We start from the raw sequence: 21,302 nt of genomic DNA, 5'->3' as shown, positions 1-21,302 counted from the left end.
ATTGCTTTGGACTTTTGATTACTTTTCTCTGTTTGTCAGTAACCACCATTTGTAGACATTTCTAATTAATCTTTGTCCGAGGATCAATGAAGGCAGCAGTGTCGATTCATCACACTTGAGCTGTACGTAACGTTACAGTGTACACAGACAAGATGGCTGCTTCATTGGAAGACGAATTTGAAGATGCGCCTGATGTGGAGCCTTTAGAACCAACTCTGAAGAATATCATTGAGCAGAAATCTTTGAAATGGATATTTGTGGGTGGAAAGGGTGGTGTTGGTAAAACGACGTGTAGGTAAGTTAAATGAAATGCTCATTAGCCTCCTGATATTGCCTCACGGTACGTCGCAAGCTAACATAGCTAGCTAGCTAGCTATCTAAGATTAGCCGTCATCATAACTTGACGTGAATAATTCTTAGTTAACGAATACGATGTTTTTCCACAACACGGATCTAATGAGCTGTGGCTTTCTGGCTTACGACGCGCTAGCATAACATGTCATTATCAACGTTACATTTTAAATCAGTAACCTAGCTAGGCTAATGTTAAGCTAGTTGTCAACTTGCCGGGTAACGTTAACGTTAGCTAGCTAGCTAGTTAAATGCTGTCAAGCACTGTCACTAGCTAGCTAATGCTAGCCAGCTGACAGCACATGTATTCATGACTTTCTCAAGTGGTTTGACAATCGGACAGCTTGTTCTCTTCTGCCATGTGTTTATTCAACGCGTAACTTTGTGTTAGCTTCTAACCAAGCTAACGGTATTGGATAACCTACCCGTGGGTGATAAATACACTACGTTAGCTAACGTTAGCGTTAACATTAGCTGTCAGGTCTGCTGACATATTACGCCTCCTCCTTTAACTGTGGCTAAAGCCATTGAGTGATGCTTAACGTTACAATATCAAAAAGAGTAGCTAACTATAGCATAAAATCAAAGGCGGATATAAGCAACATTTAAGTAATGTTAGCTAGTAACGTTACTAATGCCCACGAAGTCAAAAATCCCGGCAACGTTAGTGTGTTGCGCACTTATGGGCTATGACAATTATTTTGTAGTACTTTAAGATATTTAAACACATAATAGGTTTAATAATCAAAGCCCTGTGGATCTGATAACCACAGTTTCATTCATTACACGCACCCAGAACCATCTCAGTGCAGAGAACGTATCCCTTAGCTTGCTCACTGCAGTTTACTACATGCAACTGCTCTAAAAGTAAATACACAGAAATACATACACTACCGGTCAAAAGTTTGGGGTCACTTAGAACTATCCATTCCACTCCATTACAGACAGAATACCAGCTGAGATCAGTTCCATTGTTTTTTTGTAATCAGGGCAGCATTTTTCAGATTACATTATGTGCTTACACAATTGTAAAAGGGTTCTCGACTGTTGTAGAAAGAAATGGCTGATCTATTAATGCAATATCTACATTGCCTATTATCAGCAACCATTCATCCAATGTTCCAAAGGCACATTCTGTTTACTAATCTGATATCATTTTAAAAGGCTAACTGAGAAAACATTGGAGAACCCTTTCGCAATTATGTAAGCACATAATGAGATCTGAAAACTGCTGACCTGGTTTAAAAAAAACAATGCAACTGATCTCAGCTGGTATTCTGTCTCTAAGTGACTCCAAACTTTTTACTGGTAGTATATAAGGCTAAAAAATAAAAATAGAAAAACAAGAACAAAGCTGAACAAGGTAAACAAATATTTGACTACTATGTACAGATTTACGTTTCTATATAAAAAGTGTATATATACATATACACATGCATATGCATACACACATGCAAACAACAGCTCTATGAAGATTGTAGACAGTTATACACCAGATCATCAGGAAAAGATAACATACAGACCTTTCCTGTGTTTTTTTTTTTTCTCCCTAGCTGCAGTTTGGCAGTCCAGCTCGCTGCTGTCAGGGAGAGTGTCCTCATCATCTCCACCGATCCCGCTCATAACATCTCTGATGCTTTTGACCAGAAGTTCTCAAAGGTGCCAACTAAGGTCAAGGGCTATGACAACCTCTTTGCAATGGTAAGTCGCACTGTATTTAAAAAAATAAATAAATAAAAGTGAGCACCTGTGCACAGGAAGACACTACTAAGACTGTTCTCACCTGTTACAAAAGGGATTTCTCACAGCAGACATCAGGCTCGTTGGAGATGAACTCCGCCTCGCCTATAAAGTAGACGAGAGCAGGCGGGAGCAGCCGGGGGAGGTGACAGAAACACTATGGTCCGATTTAATAAAACGTTATCAGACCCATATATCAGCTCCTACACAGTCTCCAGTTGTTTTAATTATGACAGAGTAGCTGTTAAAATGCTCTACATGTGATATGTTGCTGCATTTTAATTAACACGCTGTAGATGATCCGTAATCAGAACGGATTTAGTCTCTGACTTCTAAACATAACTATTTAATTCAAAATCAATAAAAAGTTTATATAAAACGTCATCATGTTGAGTCGATTCTGAACCAGCTGAAATCAGCTGTTAGATCAGCTGAGAGGCAGGCTTTACCCAGCATGCTCTGAGTCCGCCTGGGTCTTGCAGTCGGTGGAGAGCAACTGCGCTGCCTGGCTCTAAAAACTGCGGCCGCCTTGATCTCATGAGGTTATTGTCGCCCACGTGTGCATGACGTCAGAGCCAGTCGGGATCAAGTCGGACACAAAGCTAACCGGCATGCATTGGGCGGCGATCGCCGGTGATCGATTCCGCGCAGATCTGGCTCATCTCCAACGAGCCCATCATGGCTTGTCATAGCAGAAAAAGCACAGGTGAAACTAACATCAATTAGTGTGCCAACGTGCACATTTATGGACCTTCACCTGTCGCTGTCAGATGTTTAAATACATTTAAATGAGAGAAAAGTTTTAACCTATTACGTTCCTATTTAATCAAATGGGATCCCAGGAATTTAAACCGTAAGGATAATGAAGTGGAAACAGCAGAATGACGTTTTTAAAACTTCTGTTTTCTTAACATTTCCTTTTGTTTCTAAACCTTAATACATCATATTGGAGTGACGACAATGCCACAGGCACAGGTGTTACTAATAACGGTAACGAGGGCTATGTTCTGTTCAGGCGTCCCAGTAAGCTGTGACAGTGAGCCAGCATGCACAATCCCAGGACCTTAAATTAATTTCAGCCATCATTCATTTAGTTATTTACGCCTTTACTTTTCCTACTGTGACATGTCAAAATCCAAAAACTATTTTGCAGCATTTTAAAAGTGGATAGAAACATAGCTACATATGTTGACAAATATGTTTTATTTATGCTGTTTATGCAAAATGAAATGTGCATTAGTTTAATGTCTTTTTAGTGTCGTGAGGATAGTCCGTTCCACATCTGGGTCTCAAGCGCAAACCATCATTATGTAACAACCTGAACTGCTGAAGGGGCCCGGTAAACATTTGCAGTTACCCCATGCCCTCAGTTTGATAATTTGTGTATGTGCGCGTGCAGGAGATTGACCCGAGCCTGGGTGTGGCGGAGCTGCCTGATGAGTTCTTTGAGGAGGACAACATGCTCAGCATGGGTAAGAAGATGATGCAGGAGGCCATGAGCGCCTTCCCTGGCATTGACGAGGCCATGAGCTACGCAGAGGTCATGCGGTAAGACGACGTGGTTACTGGAAAGCCAGACCACGCTTTATTTAGTAGTATTGCTAACCCAGAGTTGCGTTTACTTTTCACAGTAGTATGACTGCAATAGTAGCCAGTGGTATTCTAACTCCGCACTACCTGTATGTACCCCCAGGTTAGTGAAAGGAATGAACTTTTCAGTGGTGGTCTTTGACACTGCCCCTACCGGTCACACACTTCGGCTGCTCAACTTTCCCACCATTGTGGAGCGTGGTCTGGGCCGCCTCATGCAGATCAAGAACCAGATCAGCCCTTTCATTTCCCAGGTGAGGAGGGACTAGCAGATCCAGTCACTCACTTGTTTGTAGTCATTTACCAATTATCATTTTTTCACAGTCATTTTTTTTTTTAATTATGCGAGTTTAAATATCTGTAAAAGCTCCACAAAGCTTCTCTTCTCTATTTTCTCTATTTCTCTTTCACTGTTGATGTAGATGTGTAACATGCTCGGCCTGGGTGACATGAACGCAGACCAGCTGGCCTCCAAGCTGGAGGAGACCCTGCCGGTCATCCGCTCAGTCAGTGAGCAGTTCAAAGATCCTGTAAGTCACACCGGTTGCAGTAATAACCCAAGCACATCACTGTTACTACATGATAATAAGTGTTACTGTAGAGTGGCTTTTATTTTGTTGTTTTTGCTTCGTGCAATACAGGCTTTTCACCCTGCTGCACTTAAGTGTTTCTGTATCTGCATGCAGAGAATCTGTTGCTCTCTAAGTGGACCAAAGGATACATTTATCCATTTCTGTATTGCCAGACAAATCTAGCATTTTGAGATCTAGCAAAGCCACTTCCACTGCAAATGTTCTCCTTGCTGTGGCTGTTGCTCTGTATCACTCTGGACATACAGACATCTCTACGCTGTATGCATCTTTACAGCGTGACTGTGTTGCACGTGCAAGTATGTGTGCTGTGGTGATGCAGCCTCCCAATCCCTCCCACTACTCTACAGTGGGTGAGGGAGATACATGGACAACACAGAACACTGTTAAATGTTTTTCTTTTGTTTGTGTTTTGATAATTACACCGTTATTGAAAGTCATTTTAAACAGCTTTTCTCCAATAAAAGCTAGTCTGTTTTCAGTAGACTGCTTTAAGCTGCAGACACACCAACCAGACGGCCGACCCCCGGCAGAAAAGGCAGTTGGGCTGATCAGTCTCCCCGAGTTGGTCAAAAAAGTGCCTCAGAACGCACCAAAGCGACGAGACGTAATACGTCTCCGTAACAGCAGGCGGCGCTAATCTGTGTTGTCGCCAAATAAATGAAAACCGGCAGCTGATTGGACGAACGCGTCACGCGGGTCTGGTTTCTCCGTAAATTCAAAGACAGACTGTCATGGCGGCTCGTTCAGAATACGATCTCATATTGTACTAAAATAGTTCACCGAGACGTGTTTCTGAAAACATTTTAAGCGAGAAATAGGCCGTGCAGTTGCTGAATCTGTCTTCATTTCAGATCGACAAAGGTCAGTTTAAAAGATTTTAGTCAGATTTTGAGAGACTCTAGTCACACTCATTCCGCTCCCCGTTTCCAGGTTAGCACTCTACCAATCAGTCCTCATTTGAGTCCGACTGCCGGCAGTGCCCGCCCCGCCGATTTATACATGTCAAATCAGCCAAAATGAAGGCCGACGACGGCACGGAACACACCGGACAGACTCAAGTCACTGACCTCGCCAGACTGTCCAACGGCCGATTTATCGGCCCGGTGTGTCAGCGCCTTTAGGCGTTGTGCAGATTTCCCATTTCTATTGCAACTCCATTATACCGTATGTTCCAATGTTGCTTTTACATCGATACTCTGTTTTGTAATAATATTTCAAATAGAACAACTCAACCCTTAAACCCGTCATATTAAAAGCTTTCTGTAAATGTGTTGTAACTCATCTGTCTTCCCCACTTTCCCTCACATCCATCAGGAACAGACCACCTTTATCTGTGTGTGTATCGCTGAGTTCCTCTCCCTGTATGAGACGGAGCGGCTGATCCAGGAGCTGGCCAAGTGCCGCATCGACACGCACAACATCATCGTCAACCAACTTGTATTCCCTGAATCCGAGAGGCCGTGCAAAATGTGTGAAGCTCGCCATAAAATTCAGTCCAAGTATTTAGACCAGGTACGAGTCCGTGTTTTTGGGGGGGGGGTTCGTGACGATACAGCTGCACTGTTTGCATCACGTGTCGTCGTCCTCATTAATGGTCGTGTCTTCGTCCTACAGATGGAGGACCTTTATGAAGATTTCCACATAGTCAAGTTACCACTGCTGCCCCATGAAGTACGAGGTGCTGACAAGGTCAACACGTTCTCGAAGCAACTTCTGGAACCCTACAAACCCCCAAATAAGTGATCTCCCTCCCTGCAGGACCTCCCCTCTCCCTCCTACAGACCACACCTTTACAGTCTGAACTCACCTCCTCGGAGCTCTCTCCCCCCCCCCACCAGCCTCAATACCTGCAGTAACAGCCTCACGTTGATCCACTCAGTCCGTCGTCCAAAGCAGAGCAGTGCTACAGCAGGACACACGCCCTTGTTGAAGGGGAGCTGATGAAATCACAAACGCACACACATACATAACTTGCTATATCGTTAAACAGGTAAGACAGTACATATTTGTGCTGCCTTACTCTCAGTTCACCTTCTCTTTCCTTCATATCCTCTGTGTGGCAGTACTATTCCTACTCAAAGCATTTAACTTTCTCTCTACAAAAAACATCCCCTCCTCCTCCATCCTACGCAGTTTCCTCAGTTGTTAAAAACATTGTTTCCAGTAACGGTGCTGTATATTTCAGGATAAAACAGCTTTCAGATGGTTGACATTGATGCCTTGTTTGTTCTGTGCGGTTTGGTGGCTGTGTCTGTTCTCCATTTTGACTTTTGACTAAAAATGTAATTCAAATTCATCTCGCACATCTGGAATTTACATCAAGATGTCTACAGATTCATGGTGTGATGGAAAAAAATACAATTACCTTTTTCTAAAGACCATCCTTGTTATTGCTATAAAGCAAACCAGAGCAGTCTTTTTTTTTTTACCATGTGTAAAATCATTAGACCTCACATTAACATGTGATCCTGGTGTAAACGCAGTAAGCTAATGTCAATGAAATTTCAAATCCAGTCAAGTTGGGAGCTTTATATCCATATATGGCTGCATCATTGTTTGAACTGTTAAATATTTTAGCGCACAGGGATTGCTTCAGGTGGTGTTTGGTTGGAGATGGCACCAGTTTTATGAGATTCAAAGGCAAAATGTGTAATGAGACTCTTGATGTTTAAGTGGCTGGAAGAGTGTCACAGCAGAAGTCCCAGCACCAGGTTCCTATTCATTGTCCATAAACCTCATCAAACATTCTGTGTCCACCCTGTTTACTGAGAACTATATGGGAACACTATTGAAATACATTAGTAGCCTTATTTAGTGCATTGTTATTAAAATATATATATTGAATGTTGCTTGATCAAATGTGGAACAAATGAATGGCGAGTTGTATAAGTAGAATCAAAGCATCTTTGCCCTGGTGATTGAATACTGGACTCTGATTGGCTCGCCCGATACTTCCAACTGGAAGATACAGTAAAGATGACAGGGAAAGCGTAATTACCCTCTCTTTGACACTGAATCCTTTTGAGTCAATCTGTTTTCTAAAGATTTTCTTTAACTTATGTTGCGAGTGTCAATTAAAACAAACTTGCCTCAGATGTGAGCATCCTGTCATTATTTTCGATCTGCGAGCTGCTTATTAACGCGTGTGTTAATTGAAGTAGACGGAAGGCCAGTTTCATATGGGCGCCCAGACGTTAACCGAGCAGACTGCAGATTGCCTCTGACAGAGCACGGAGCCTCAGTTAACCTTCGACCCCACAGTTCAGGAGAGACTGACTTTTACTGTATTAAATGAACTATACAAGGGAAGAAGATATGACCGCAAAACTAAACGACAAAAAAAATGTGCATCACAGGCACAGCGATTGTCTCAGGCTATCCAAAGTCGTTCAAAGTCATCCAGTCTGTTGTTGAGTTGTAATAAATGATTTCCGTTTGAAAAATATGTCCTGGTGGGAAATTGCATTTGTAACAAGTGGGATTATTGCACCCCACTGGGATTTTTTTCCTTGAGTAAAAATAAAGTTTGGAAGGATGGACGCATGAGAAACATTTGTTTTCCCACTGGGTGGGATATTGCAGTAAATATGTATTTGTGTATGTAAAATGTTTTTTGAGGGGGGGATATTCAACAAGCTAATTACAAACCTATAATCGTTAAAATTGGTTGTTGTTTGCATATCGCTTAACACGACAGTTTGCCATGGTCCACTTGCTCCTGTTTCATAATGCCCTGCTGTACTGTACGGTCCTTTGCGCTCCCTGTGCCCCGGCGCCGCGGCCTGTCGCTTGTGGTCCATCACCGAGCCGCGGTTTCCCGGTCGGGGGCCGCGCTAACGAGCTCCTCCTCCTCGTTTTGGGGATTTACCCCGGGGCGCACTGACCACTGGACGCACCGAGGAGGTTCCGAGGATTACTGCCATGCAGCCGAGCGAGCCTCCAGTTATCCGAGCTGACGCCAGGGGATATCAGGGTTATGAGCTCTTTGAAAAAAAGAAAAAAAAAAAGAAAAACAAAACTCCACTGGCGAGCACAGAGAAGACTGCGTACTGTTAAGTGAAAATGTGAATTCACTTCTCCAGCGGTGCCAATTACGCACAGAGATGCGCTGAGCTGGCACATTCGTCAAGAAACAACACTACAAAAGGTAAGCAGATATTCTTTTCAAGACAAAATACATTGCAGTCTCTTCATAGTGTCATCCATGACGGCAATGGGAATGAACTTGATCTGTAAGTCAAATAAATGACCAGAGAGAGTTGATTAGATTGTAAAGTGAATGATTTAGTCAGTTGGACAACATATCTGTTCGTGGCCTCTGACCCACCTGAACTTGATCACGTTTGTTCCAGCTGCAGGTGTAATTACAGACGCGGTTGTTTCTTTCATATAGCTCTTTCATTGAGGACCTGTAATCTGGCTGTCACCAATGACTGTCACCTACACAGCCAGAGTTGCAAACGCCCGTTTCTGTGGCTTCTCCAAGCTGCTTTTGGCCTGGAAAGGCAGCATCTACAAGGTGTTATATAAAGAGTTTCTGGCTTTCTTTGCCATGTATACCGCCATCAGCATCACTTACAGGTAAGACAGAGCTCGAGGACAGCTTTAGGCAACACTAACTGCAGACACATTTCATCAGTGCTTTGGTTTACAAATGACTGTGTGCCACTGTTTCTCTTTTAGATTTCTCCTGTATGATGATCAGAAGAGGTATTTTGAAAAGCTGGCAATTTATTGCAACCACTACGCCAGTCTTATCCCTATGTCCTTTGTACTGGGTAAGCACTAATGATGTTCTAGTCAACTTTGAGATAACAGAAGCGGGGACAGAATTTGAGCTACAGTATGATTGTGGATAGGATTTTAGGAAGGTCCCTTAAAAGAGATAGCACTTACCATTGTGCATTTCCTGCATATCTTCACACCAGAATACAAATACTTGTTGCTAAGTCAATTGCAAGGCAAAAATAAGAATAAGAAAAATAACTAGTAAATAACTGTATGAAGTAGCATGGCTAAAAGTGCAAAAAATAGTTAAGAAAAAGTAAAGTAAGATTTAAAAAAAACCAAATCCTATACAACGGATTGTAAAACTGCTATATAAATATATTTTTTCATTCAATTTTTATTCTTTTTTCCTTCATGCATGTAAATCAGCTAAAATACACGCTATAGCTTACATATACAGTATGTGATAAGTCAAGATTAATCGACAATATTGGCACTTTGTCGTATCCTTGGGCTCAATAGCAGAAATTAGAGTAAAGCCAAAACTATTTTTCATTTTGCTTGTGGTCAGAGCAGGGGCGTCGGACTGGGGGGGGGGGCATAGAAAATGCCTTTCTACAGGGCCCAGGATTTTGTGCTACGCCCCTGTCCCTGAGGCCACCAAGGAACCCACAGGACAGTACTTTTATAGAAAATCGGACATATAAACACCTTTAGCCCCTGGTGTACAGTATGTGTCTCCAGAGTAATCCGCTGTGTCTCCTCTCCGCTGCTGTTTGCAGGTTTTTATGTGACCCTGGTGGTGAACCGGTGGTGGAGCCAGTACACCAGCATCCCTCTCCCTGACAGGCTCATGTGCGTCCTGTCGGGGGGCCTCCAGGGGAGCGACGAGAGAGGCCGCCTGCTGAGACGAACCATGATGCGCTACGCCAGTCTGTCGGCCCTGCTCATCCTCCGCTCCGTCAGCACGGCCGTATTCAAACGTTTCCCCACCATGGACCACGTGGTGGAGGCTGGTGAGTAGGTGGTGAGGGGGGCGGTAGGGTCCATCCTTAGCCGACAACACTCACCGGGATTTTGCAGGTAGTTAGGTATGATCTTATGCAATTATCCAAAGAAGTTTTTTTTTAATTCAATTATTATTTACACTAAGATTTACTATATGTGGGATTCACTTTTTCCACACACTGTTCTCAGGAAGTGACAGCAAACGTTGTAGATGGAGTGATGTGATCAGTCACTCATGGTATCAGTGTGTGTGTGTGTGTGTGTGTGTGTGTGTGTGTGTGTGTGTGTGTGTGTGTGTTGTTTCCTCTCCTGTACATTCTCTACACCAGTGAACAGTAGAAATCACAAGGACAGGCACATCTTGAAATTCACTGGTGATTAAAAAAAGGTTATCATTATGAGAAGCTGGTGTAGCAATCCTCCTCTCGCTGTTGCAAAATGAACTTTTGGTGGCCCGTCAAAGTTTGATTTACACCCTGACTTGTTGTAAACAAGATGTCAAAGGTAATAGCATATATTAACAAGCTATTCGCTAACTGGCAGAGCTAGAGTGTCTGTTCTTGACACATTCAATTAGTTCTCACTCCCTATATAAAGACTTATTTGGAAATAAGACTCCAAGAAAAGTTTAGGAAACCACAGACTAAATCATACAGAATATTCATCTCTCATTCCTCCCTTTCTGTGAGCCAAAATTTACATTAGGAACAAAATGTAGGTGTGCTGTTTGTGCAGGATTCATGTCAAGAGAGGAACGTAAGAAGTTTGAGGGTCTACACTCTCCTTATAACAAATACTGGATCCCCTGCGTTTGGTTCACCAACCTGGCTGCTGTGGCCCGCTGCGAGGGCAGGATCAAAGATGATCACACACTCAAACTACTGCTGGAGGTGCAGCACACACACACACACACACACACACACACACACACACACACACACACACACACACACACACACACACACACACACACACACAATTACATAGACCCACTGATGATGAGGAACACTTCTTGTGTTTTGACAAAGATTCAGGTAGAGATATACAGTATATTTATCAGACAGACTGACATAAAGACAGAAGAGTTTGGATGAATGCTGTAAAGTGACCAAGTCTCTGTATGTGTGTGTGAACAGGAGCTGAATGGGTTCAGAGGGAAGTGCAGCATGCTGTTTCACTACGACATGATCAGTGTTCCCCTGGTCTACACTCAGGTAAGTGCTCTGCTGTTTTGTTTTTTTTACACAGCTATGCACTATTTATTTGATCATACTCTTCATCTTTAATTGAATATTCACACACCAATTTAATCACAACGTTTTTTTGTCAGTTTTCTACGTTGTTCCTCGAGAAGTGTAATTGCATTTTAACAGTTGAAATGACAAATAAACTTGAACTTGCAGGCGATTGAGAGATACTGGCTGATATGCACATTGGCTGCACCCATGGGTGGAGCTGCTGGTTTGAATATGAATTTACAGTATAATGATAACAGTTAATGACTTAAAGTCTTCCAGGTTAAACAATAGTATAGGTTTATTGCTATAGAATTTTTTGACTCAAACGTCAGTTTGCTATGTGCTTTGGTTCTAAATACAGTTCCCATTAGCCTTAGTGACAATAGCTCTGGAGAAGATATTAGCCAAAAGTACAGCACATAATGTTCATCAGTTCAAAAATGGATTGATTCAAACATCTTACCTTCATTCTGTTATAAGTAGTGCAGGCACCTGAATATTAAAGGGACAGTTAACCCCAAAATCAAAAATACATATTTTTACCTTTTTCCTGTAGTGGTATTTAGCAATCTATTCTAATGTTAACCTCTTGCGCTGTCACAAGCATGTGCCTCTCGTTCATGAGTATGCTTCCTTCTGCGCGGTGATATGGTTAGTGGGTGTAGTTCGCTAGAAAGAAAATAGTTCCTACATGAACTACGTCAACTTCAGTACTTCAACACAAAACACTTTGACTTGTGCTAGCAGGATAAGCAGAGGTGTAACTAATGATGACATTAATGACTTCCATTTGAATTGCCCCAGTAAAACAACACCTGAGCCCTGATACTGGCACCCCTAAATGAAATACAGCTCCAATACGGTTATTGGTTGGTGTATTGCTTATTGGGGAAATGTATCTTTCACTGTTACACTTAAACTTACCTCCATGACATAACTATCCATTACTAAAAAAAAAAAAAAAGCAGTGAACTACATTGCAAAGTTCTTTTTTTTACTAACTTCTTCCATTACATATCATATCATAAAAATACTGTGAGATTTTCAAATGTGTCTGCTTGTATGAATTTGTGGAATAGATGAATAAACATAGTCATGAAAAAAAAAAGTTGTTTGTATGTAATTTTGTATCTTTCCAACAGGTGGTGACTTTGGCAGTGTACAGTTTTTTCCTGGTGTGTCTGATTGGTCGCCAGTTCCTGGACCCCAGTCAAGGCTATCCTGGTCATGACCTGGACCTCTACGTGCCCATCTTCACCCTGCTACAGTTCTTCTTTTATGCTGGGTGGCTCAAGGTCAGAGAGAATCTCACATAGCATATGTTTAAATACCTGAGCAAAGTGGCCTGGTTAGCTCAGTTGGTAGAGCGGGCGCACATACATATATATATATATATATATATATAGAGGTTTGTTCCTTGACGCAGAAGGTCCAGGGTTTGAGTCCGACCTGTAATAATTTCCCGCATGTCTTCCCTCTCTTCTCTCTCCCCTTTCATGTCTAGCTGTCCTATCCATGAAAGGTGGAAATGCCCCAAAAATAATCTTGTGCAAAATACAAAGATAAAATCAAATATTCATGTAGTTAGCTTGTTACATTTTCTGTTTCTCCTGAAGGTAGCAGAGCAGCTGATCAACCCTTTTGGAGAAGATGATGATGACTTTGAGACCAACTGGCTGATAGACAGAAATTTCCAGGTTTGTCTGATGTTACCGGTGTTTCCTTTTCTTTTCTTTTACTTCGTTACACCTTACTTTAAAGTATTCTGTCATAATATACCCTTGCAATGAAAACACTACTGCTCAACCTACCTTTAGCTTTACCATCATGTCTTTATTTAAGTTCAATATATCTGTAATGGGATGTGTCCTCATGCTCTTAACTGGCAATACTTTATCTGTCTGATCTTTGCTGTGCAGGTGTCTATGATGGCGGTGGACGAGATGTACGGAGATCTTCCGATGATGGAGAGAGATCGTTACTGGAATGACTCCAACCCCAGACCCCCCTACACCGCCGCCACTCTCTTTGTCCTCCGCAAACCCTCTTTCCAGGGGTCCACTTTTGACATGGCGTGAGTCTCTAGGTTTTACCTTCTCGTTCTACGTGTGCTCGACTTGTGCCTGTGATACTTTCAGTTTGAATCCCCCCACTGGGTGGGAAACTTTGGGTGATGAAAGTGAAAGTATTCTGCCTTAATTCAAGAACTGGTATGAAGTTATCGGGGCTGAGAAAGAGTAAACATGTCCAAACACAACAACTGTAAGGTAAATGATCTCAACATCTCTTAACAGGATTCCTAAAGAGGAGATGCACTTCCAGCCTCTGGAGGACATTGCTGAGAACCTGGAGGAGTCAGGCGGTCGTCACCCCAACATGGACCTCTTTAATCGCCTACTCAGTGCGGCCCCTTCCCCCACTGGCTTTATGGGAGGGGCTCTTCGCCGCACCTCAGCACAACTCCAGAGGCTACGCCACTCCCCCAGCATTGACCAATGCACCAGCGATGATGATGATGATAGTGGTAAAATAGGTAAAGGCGGGTCTCTGCCGTCAGGGCTGGAAACCCAGAGCACTGTGTGCAGTTTCTGGGAGGAGAAGAGCGCCAGAACGCCTCTGCTGGAGGTTCAGTTTGCAGCGACGCAGGAGCGGCGAGAAGGGCATCCTGCCGTCAATAAGGAGGTGCGTAGAGTGGAGGGAAAGAGTGATGAAGAGTGGCAGATCAGGGAGGAAAGAGGGAAAGCAGAGAGTGCAAGTGAGGAGACCCAAACTCCTGTGTCCCTGCTTCCTTCTTCCCCTCAGTCCTCAAGGGAGATGTCCACTCAATCAGCCTCCTCCATTCCCTTCACCTCCCGGCACCCATCTGCCTTTGTGTTTCACCCAGCTGCCCATTCCAGTCTGGAGCACTGCAGCTCCCAGCCGGCTATCAACCAGAACAGAGCTCCGCCCGTCATTCCAAAACCTCCCTTTGATGGAAACAAAATGTCCTTCCTCACTGTGCCGTCTTACAACGAACCTTCGCGTTTTCGCAGTGTGAGCATGGGATCAGAGCTCACTGGGTCTTAGGTGGACAATGGGTTGTGTGAATGGGTTCCTATAAACTTTTGGCTGTTTAAAACCATAATGCTCGATTCAGTGCACGTTTTCACAAGTGAAACTAGTCATAGATACGAAAATTCAATTCAAAAGTGTTAAAGATCTACTCCCATATTTTTTTATTTTTTTTTATAGAAAGCAATAGCTCCCCATTTTCCAACTCCCACCTCATTGTTAATAATGTCCGAAAGTCATCTGTGAACTGTGCAAAAGTTCTGTGACATGGGAGGAAAGTTTTGGTTGATATTTGAAGACACAAAAGGCCAAGTCACTGTGATGTCGCGCTAACACAACAATCACTCCCGGGTGGACACTTGGCGGTTAATTTGCATTGCGGAGATTTGTGAAATCGGCAAACTTGTTTATTTCTGTTGTCATTTTCAGCCTTAACTGTAAAGTTTGAAGATAGGCTATATAGTTAAACACGGAGGTCTGATCTCTTAGACGTTTCTTCTGTGCTTATTTTCTAAGCTAGCGTCTTTGATAAACCAAATCAAACACAGTGACAACTCACCACCAGTCAGACTAAAGGCCTTTTTATGCTCCTGCGTAGAATCAGCGGTGCACCCCCGCAGACCCCTCTGCGTCTACGCCGGACCCTACGCCGTAGCCTGACGTGCACCTCTCGAAAAATGTAACTACACGTCGCAGCGTTGGTAGCGTTGCATTTCCCTCTGACTCATTTCCTGGTTCTCCTTCTCCATAAACAACATGAAATCAAGGAGAGGGTTAACTTTTCCTGCTACAAATTTCCCACCTTGGTCAGAAAACACAGGGGCGACACTTTGTTTCTCGCATTATGACTCTAGAGTTGCTACTCGCTCTGAAGCTAATCGCCGTCACTCTCTCACTTCTCCCTCGCTCTAACACACAGAACCATAAAACGGCCTTAACTGCTAGTTTTGTGTGGTCATTTAAATTGTATGTACCGGATACAGGGGTTTTCTACCCGGATGTTATTGTAAACAAATATGATTGGGTCTATTGGAAACATTAAAGAAATATTCTGTGTATTTAATACAGACATTACATGTTTGTGCTAAACTAGGCTAAACAAGTTTCCTAACGTTAAGCCTAGCTTAGCACCAAGACTAGGCAGTGGGAGATTGGCCTCCATCAAAAAAAGCAGGAAGCAACACCAAAAGTTTCTTTACATGTTGAATCTTAGTAGCTAGCAAACTACTCACCAGTGTATTAAAGGTACACTGTGTAGGAATTTTCTCCCATCTAGCGGTGAAATTGTATTTTGCATTCGAACGAATAGTGCTCTCTAGCGCCTCGCTTTTTCAAATGCGTGTTGCAACTACGGTAGCCGTTATGTACCAAGAAGCTATGACAACATGCTTTCCAATTTTCGCTTTTTTGGCGACGATTTAAACCAATGAGGACATATTTATGAATGAAGACATTGATTTTAGCTGATAAAATACTTAAAACAGTACACAGTGTACCTTAAAGAGTCACCTGGGTTTAGGTCAGTGTTGTGAAAGTCTATGAAGCCGACAACTTCACCATGAGACAGGACTTTGGATAATTATAGGCCTACTAGCTTGCATAGTAAATTCAGCTAGCTTCTTCGTATTTAAGCTTAATTAGTTTTTTGTTTGTTAAAATACAAAAAATACAACACAATGAGAAAGCTATCGAATTGTTGCAAGGGACCTCTGGTAGAGCTAAGCTTTACCCGTCTTTTCAGTCTTGGTGCTAAGCTAGGCTAAACACGTCAAAGCTACATGTATACAAAGGAGATGAAACGGAGACCAATTGTTTATTTGAAATCAAAGAGTGTGTTTAAAGGAAAAAATAACGGCACATTATTTTGTAGAATATCAATATATTGCCTATTTTTACTGAAGTCTAGTAGAGAGGATTAACAAAAGTTTGGACTGAACAAATGGTGCTGAAATGAACAGACACAATGGGTTTTCTTTGTTTACTTTATTTTCTTTGATTAATAAACAAATATTGAATTAAATGAATTAAATAACAACCGTCTTACATTAATGACAAAATGAATAGTCATTGTTTTGCATTATTTTTAAAAGAAATTGAATCTCACCTGCAAAAATAAATGTATACATATTATACAATGAGGAATGGAGCAGATACTCTGGTGATTATTGACAAGCACACATTTAGGTATAAAACAGATAAAAAAAACTAATTTATGACACTACTAGATATTATATCAAGTCACAAATATCATTTCAGTTCCAACAATGGCCAGCAGGGGGTGATAGCAGCCAACCAAATAGAGCACAGACAGTGACTCAATGAAGAAATTCACAACTTCCACAATCTTTTCATCATGCCCATGAATAGGCTGCACTCCTCCATTTCTCCCTGCAGATGGAGGCTCCTACCTGGGCTGCAGCCGGGGGGAGAGCGCCCTCCTGGCCTTGGTGGATTGCCTCTGCTTGGCCAGGAAAGACTGAGCCGGGCCTGGAGCTCTGGAGTCCTTACACAGACTGAGCTGCCGCAGAGCTGAGGACTGCAAGTAGCAAAAACAACTGTCAGCTGTTAGTGGAAACACAATAGTTCAGTACTAAAAATGTAGGAATGTTAACCAGACCAAACTGACACCTGCTGAGTTCTACTACTATACCTGCAACATTAAGATAGTGTCTAACACTTGCTTTAGAACCATATCAACTCTATGAGTAAACATTTTGACACACCTAATAACGTGTCACTGTAAGGAGTGCATTGGTAAAATAAGTCCAGGGCTCAATCCTTGTGGGAAGCCGGTGAGGGATAGCATGACCTCTGTGTACGAACTGCCCCCCCTGATGAAGTTCCTCGCTTGTAGGTTAAAAGAAGATACTTTGTGTATCAGAGAAGGCACTTGCCTGTCGACCACATCCTCCCCATGACAAAGACTGCAGTACAGGGGAGCTGGCCATAACATAACCAAATTGGGGAGAAAAAAGGTGTGCAAAAGGTCAACAGAAAACATATGTTGTTTAATCGACGCAGCCACTTGTGGACTGCAGGGTTTTGTTTAAACTGTTCAATGTGCATTTCATTGAACGATACAACACAGGATATTGTTACAACTTTTTTTTAACTTTCATGTCCTGATAAAAGGCACTTAATTGATTGAAAGTCTTAAGGGATACAGCTATATGCATTTTCTTTCCTCATGTACTCACCATGCTTTGCCAGGCTGTCACGATCAGTTTCTCTTCTTTTTTCTGTCTGGCCCTTGTATCATTATCACCCTGAGTTTCCTGTAGAAGTCATTTGAAAGAAAGTAATTTTACCAAATCACTTTAACACAATGAAATGAAATGCCCAACACAACTAAAGAAAAGTAGTTTAGAGAAGTTACAGAGTCTGGACCAGACTCTAACTTGCCTCTGGGGCAGGTGTTGTCATGGTATCAAGCGGTCTAGCCTCCTTGTTGCTGGTCATCATTCGAGATATAGCACAACACAGACAAATCCAACCCAAATAATATAAGCAAAGAAATGTTTGCGTGACTGGCCGACTTGTACACCAACAGCCCCCTGACCTGCCCCCGTCTGTCTGCAGCTCAGTGCTGCTCTTGGCTGTATTTTGCAGCAGAGGCCCTGGTTTTGTTGTGTGGCAGACAGAACAATATGGAGAGGTCCTGCAGGCTTAAATGCTCTGGCTCCTCGCCACAGTCAAAGATGCCATCCTGCTGACTCAGGTACATTCGGAGAGTTATTCACCAGACTGAGGATTAGTAGGTAATCACCAGAACACAATGCACTTAGCTTGACAATAGCTTTGACTTTTGTGAAATTCAGTACGTTAAGTTGGGTTATCTCAGAATCATATCAGAGAAATCATGACATGATAAAGCAAAAAAAAAAAAATGCATTCTGTTTATTCTTTTTCCAACACTTTGATGTTTTTACTAAGATCTGTAAGTTAGTGTACATGTTTTTCTGTCTGTTTAACTGAGTCATTACTAGTTTCAGTGACCCAGAAATGCCGTTATTCCCCTAATTATGACTTGACCAGCATCAAAAGCCAGCAGTATTAGCATATCATGCAAGATCAAGCAACAGAGAAAATGTCTGGCCAGTTGTCTACTGGAGCTCTCTATTTCCTGCCTCCCAAAGTCAGTTTTTACAAAGGTCAACCCATTCCAGTCTTTGTGCTGGCTTCAGGGGAAATGTGGTTTATGTTTTTGTCATTAAGTGTGAAAACACAAGTGTGGGGGAGGATTTCAAAGAAGTGTGTTTGTGCGTGTTTCTCTGGAACCAGGAGCATGCAGGCTTACTGAAACTGTCTAATTTAACACTGAGATCTACTCTGCATCTCCTCACAAACGACCTGACCATATTTACCACATATTGCCCATGTGTGTTGCACATTTCACTTATCAAACCGTTTGTGTGAATTTGTCACTGTGTAAGTTCAGTTTGTGGGATTCTGTGGAAAAGAAATGTGCTCCTGAAACAGAAAAAAGAGAAACAAACAAACCACAGAAACAAAAATGTGGGAAGAAAAAAAAAAGTTCAGAGAAAGGTTTCTTAGAATCTGTCCCATCTGAAATGTGCGCATGTTTACTCTTTTATGAAAGAGATGCAGATCACAAGGCCACGAGAGACACACAAAGCACTGCAGATTCCTGTTAGCTAGCGGTTCCTGAACATCTGTTGTGAAAGCTTCCTCCCACTGCTATAGTTTGTGAGCTGAGTTTCCTAAAGATTTCGGCTTCATCACAATCTATTTCCTTGCATCAGCTCGTCACATGAAGAGACCAGAAAAACGCCCACATAAGCCGTTGTTGTTCAATTACGACTCATATTTCCGTTTATGGTGGCGGCGCCCTCCAGTGGCTTTAGTAAATATGACCGGCGCACAGCAGGAATTAAGATGATGAATTTATCATGAAGTATAAGAGCACCAAATTCCGTGTTAGGAGGGAGGTTGGGGTGGTGGATGGGAGAAACAAACACTGGACTTTTACCCAGAAGACTAGGGTTTTGTCTACCATAAAAATAAACGGCAAGTTTTTATTTTATTTTATGGAAAAGCAGAACAAATGGAACTACGTTATGTTCTGCATCACATATGTAACCGGAAGTGAAGTAATGTCTGATTTGAACCCAAACCACAATCTTTTTCAGAACTTAACTAGGTAGTTTTTGTGCCTAAACCTAACCAAAATATGACCGTTTCATAACGTTAATGACAGGTTCAAAACCGCGCTACATTACGTTAAGGAAAATTCAAATTTATTACACCTTAGGTCTTATTCTTGTAGTTATGACCATTGTTTTTATCGGTTATTATGATAACAATGTGCTCACAAAAGAAACTGCTGAGATCTGGGAACATGGTGACAAAGTACGTATTTTTTTTGTGAGATAATATTTTTATTTGATTTTAAGATAATTTTTTGGGCTTTTCTGCCTTTTATTTGACAGCACAGCTAGGTGAGAAAGGGGAGAGAGACATGCAGGAAATCATTGCAGGTCTGATTCGAACCCTGGACCTCTGCGTCGAGGCATAAACCTCTCGGTACATGTGCACCTGCTCTACCCACTGAGCCAACCCGGCCACTTGTGAGATGTATAGGCTTTTTATTACCTTTTACCATAGTGCAGCAGCACAATGACAGGAAAGGGAGGAGAAAGGGGGAATGACAAGCAGCAAAGGGCTGCGGGTCGAACTCCAACCCAGGCCGCTGCCAAGGACTCAGCCTACATGGGGCGCACGCTCTACCTGGTGAGCTATGGTCGCCCCAAAAGTTAGCATTTTGAGGTAAAACTAACAGTGAACGCACCTGAAAAGTCAGTAATATACTTTTGTTGCACAGTAAAACTGTGTGCATTTAAAGCTACTGTAAGTACAGTAGGTCAAAGTTGAACCAGGAAGATGGACTGTGGTAAATTCTAACGGAGAGTTTGGGTTGTCCTTGTTTCCTCTTCCAACTAAGTGACTAACCTGAGTGGTTTATTACAAACATGTCTGATCATCTTACTGTTTGTCAGCTGGTCGTCACCAGAATTTTTTGTTATGCAACAGAAATCGACATCATCATTACCAATGGGAACAAAAGAAGGAAAATGCGACAAAGTTGTATGAAACCAGAATTTCCCTTTAAATAGTCACATTTTGTCAGTGTGACGTCAAGACGATACTGACAGATGAAAGAGAATACGGAACAGTGCTACATTCATAGGCAGTTTGAAAACAAATGTCATATGGTTTCAAATAATTTGACTCTTTCTAGTAAATATACTAGAAAAGCGCCATACAAGTTTTCTCTGTGATGTGTCATGATGTAGGAGTTGGTCACTGGAAAGTTAAAGGGGTTGTATTGTTAAAAGTAGACACTATAGAAACAAACATTGGATGGCCAAATTAGATGAAAATAGAACACAAAAATACATAAAACTACAAAAATACATTTAGCTGTAGTGTGGTATGTTATGTTTCCAAAAAAAGGGAAAAAAAACAGGAATTGAGCCTGGGAAGAAATCACCTACACCCATAATAAGATAAACTCACACACACAGTTATGCCAGTAGGCTAAATACATACACTCACCAATAATAATTTTAAAAAAAGTCATTAATATCACCGCAACATTTATTTTAATTTGTTTGTTGAGTGAAATATACACTCAACCTAAACATAAGGCAGTAACGGGATCCCACATGCTCTTTCAACTGAGTAAACACACACGTGACTCCACTGAGTGTTTGTTGTACCAGTTCTAACCCTGTACTTTCACATTTGTTTTGTCTGTGTCTATGTGTGTTACGAGCACTCCCTGTATTACACACCCTGCTTCAAGAAGAAGTACTCTCTGTGCACAAGGACCTGTCTGTCTGGTTCTCCCCAGTCGTGCGTGTGTGTGTGTGTGGGAGTGTGTGTGTGTGTGTGTGTGTGTGTGTGTGTGTGTGTACAGTATCTGTCTATCAGCCGTTTCTGTTACAAGCTGGTCCTATCACTCTGTGTCTCACACACACAC

The 21,302-nt window shown here is 42.2% G+C and overlaps 2 protein-coding genes across 2 annotated transcripts; both read left to right on the top strand.

The window, feature by feature from the left end:
• The first annotated feature begins 122 nt into the window (after positions 1 to 122).
• Positions 123 to 7,369, top strand: get3 (guided entry of tail-anchored proteins factor 3, ATPase). The gene is made up of 7 exons (XM_078264620.1): positions 123 to 295; positions 1,905 to 2,052; positions 3,491 to 3,639; positions 3,785 to 3,935; positions 4,104 to 4,211; positions 5,589 to 5,786; positions 5,889 to 7,369. Exons 1-7 carry the CDS (start codon positions 153 to 155, stop codon positions 6,015 to 6,017), a joined length of 1,026 nt encoding a protein of 341 aa, XP_078120746.1. The 5' UTR covers positions 123 to 152; the 3' UTR covers positions 6,018 to 7,369.
• Positions 7,370 to 7,466: 97 nt separating this feature from the next.
• LOC144526886 (bestrophin-2a-like) lies at positions 7,467 to 16,426 on the top strand. Its single transcript, XM_078264609.1, has 9 exons — positions 7,467 to 8,855; positions 8,958 to 9,052; positions 9,785 to 10,018; positions 10,746 to 10,900; positions 11,147 to 11,224; positions 12,391 to 12,543; positions 12,865 to 12,945; positions 13,168 to 13,322; positions 13,543 to 16,426. The coding sequence occupies exons 1-9, from the start codon at positions 8,704 to 8,706 to the stop codon at positions 14,312 to 14,314; spliced, it is 1,875 nt and encodes a 624-aa protein (XP_078120735.1). The 5' UTR covers positions 7,467 to 8,703; the 3' UTR covers positions 14,315 to 16,426.
• Positions 16,427 to 21,302: the final 4,876 nt, after the last annotated feature.

Source organism: Sander vitreus, chromosome 2, assembly GCF_031162955.1.
Source record: "Sander vitreus isolate 19-12246 chromosome 2, sanVit1, whole genome shotgun sequence".
NCBI lineage: Eukaryota > Metazoa > Chordata > Actinopteri > Perciformes > Percidae > Sander > Sander vitreus.
Note: the sequence above shows the minus strand (reverse complement) of the source record. Positions and strands in the feature narration are given on the sequence as shown.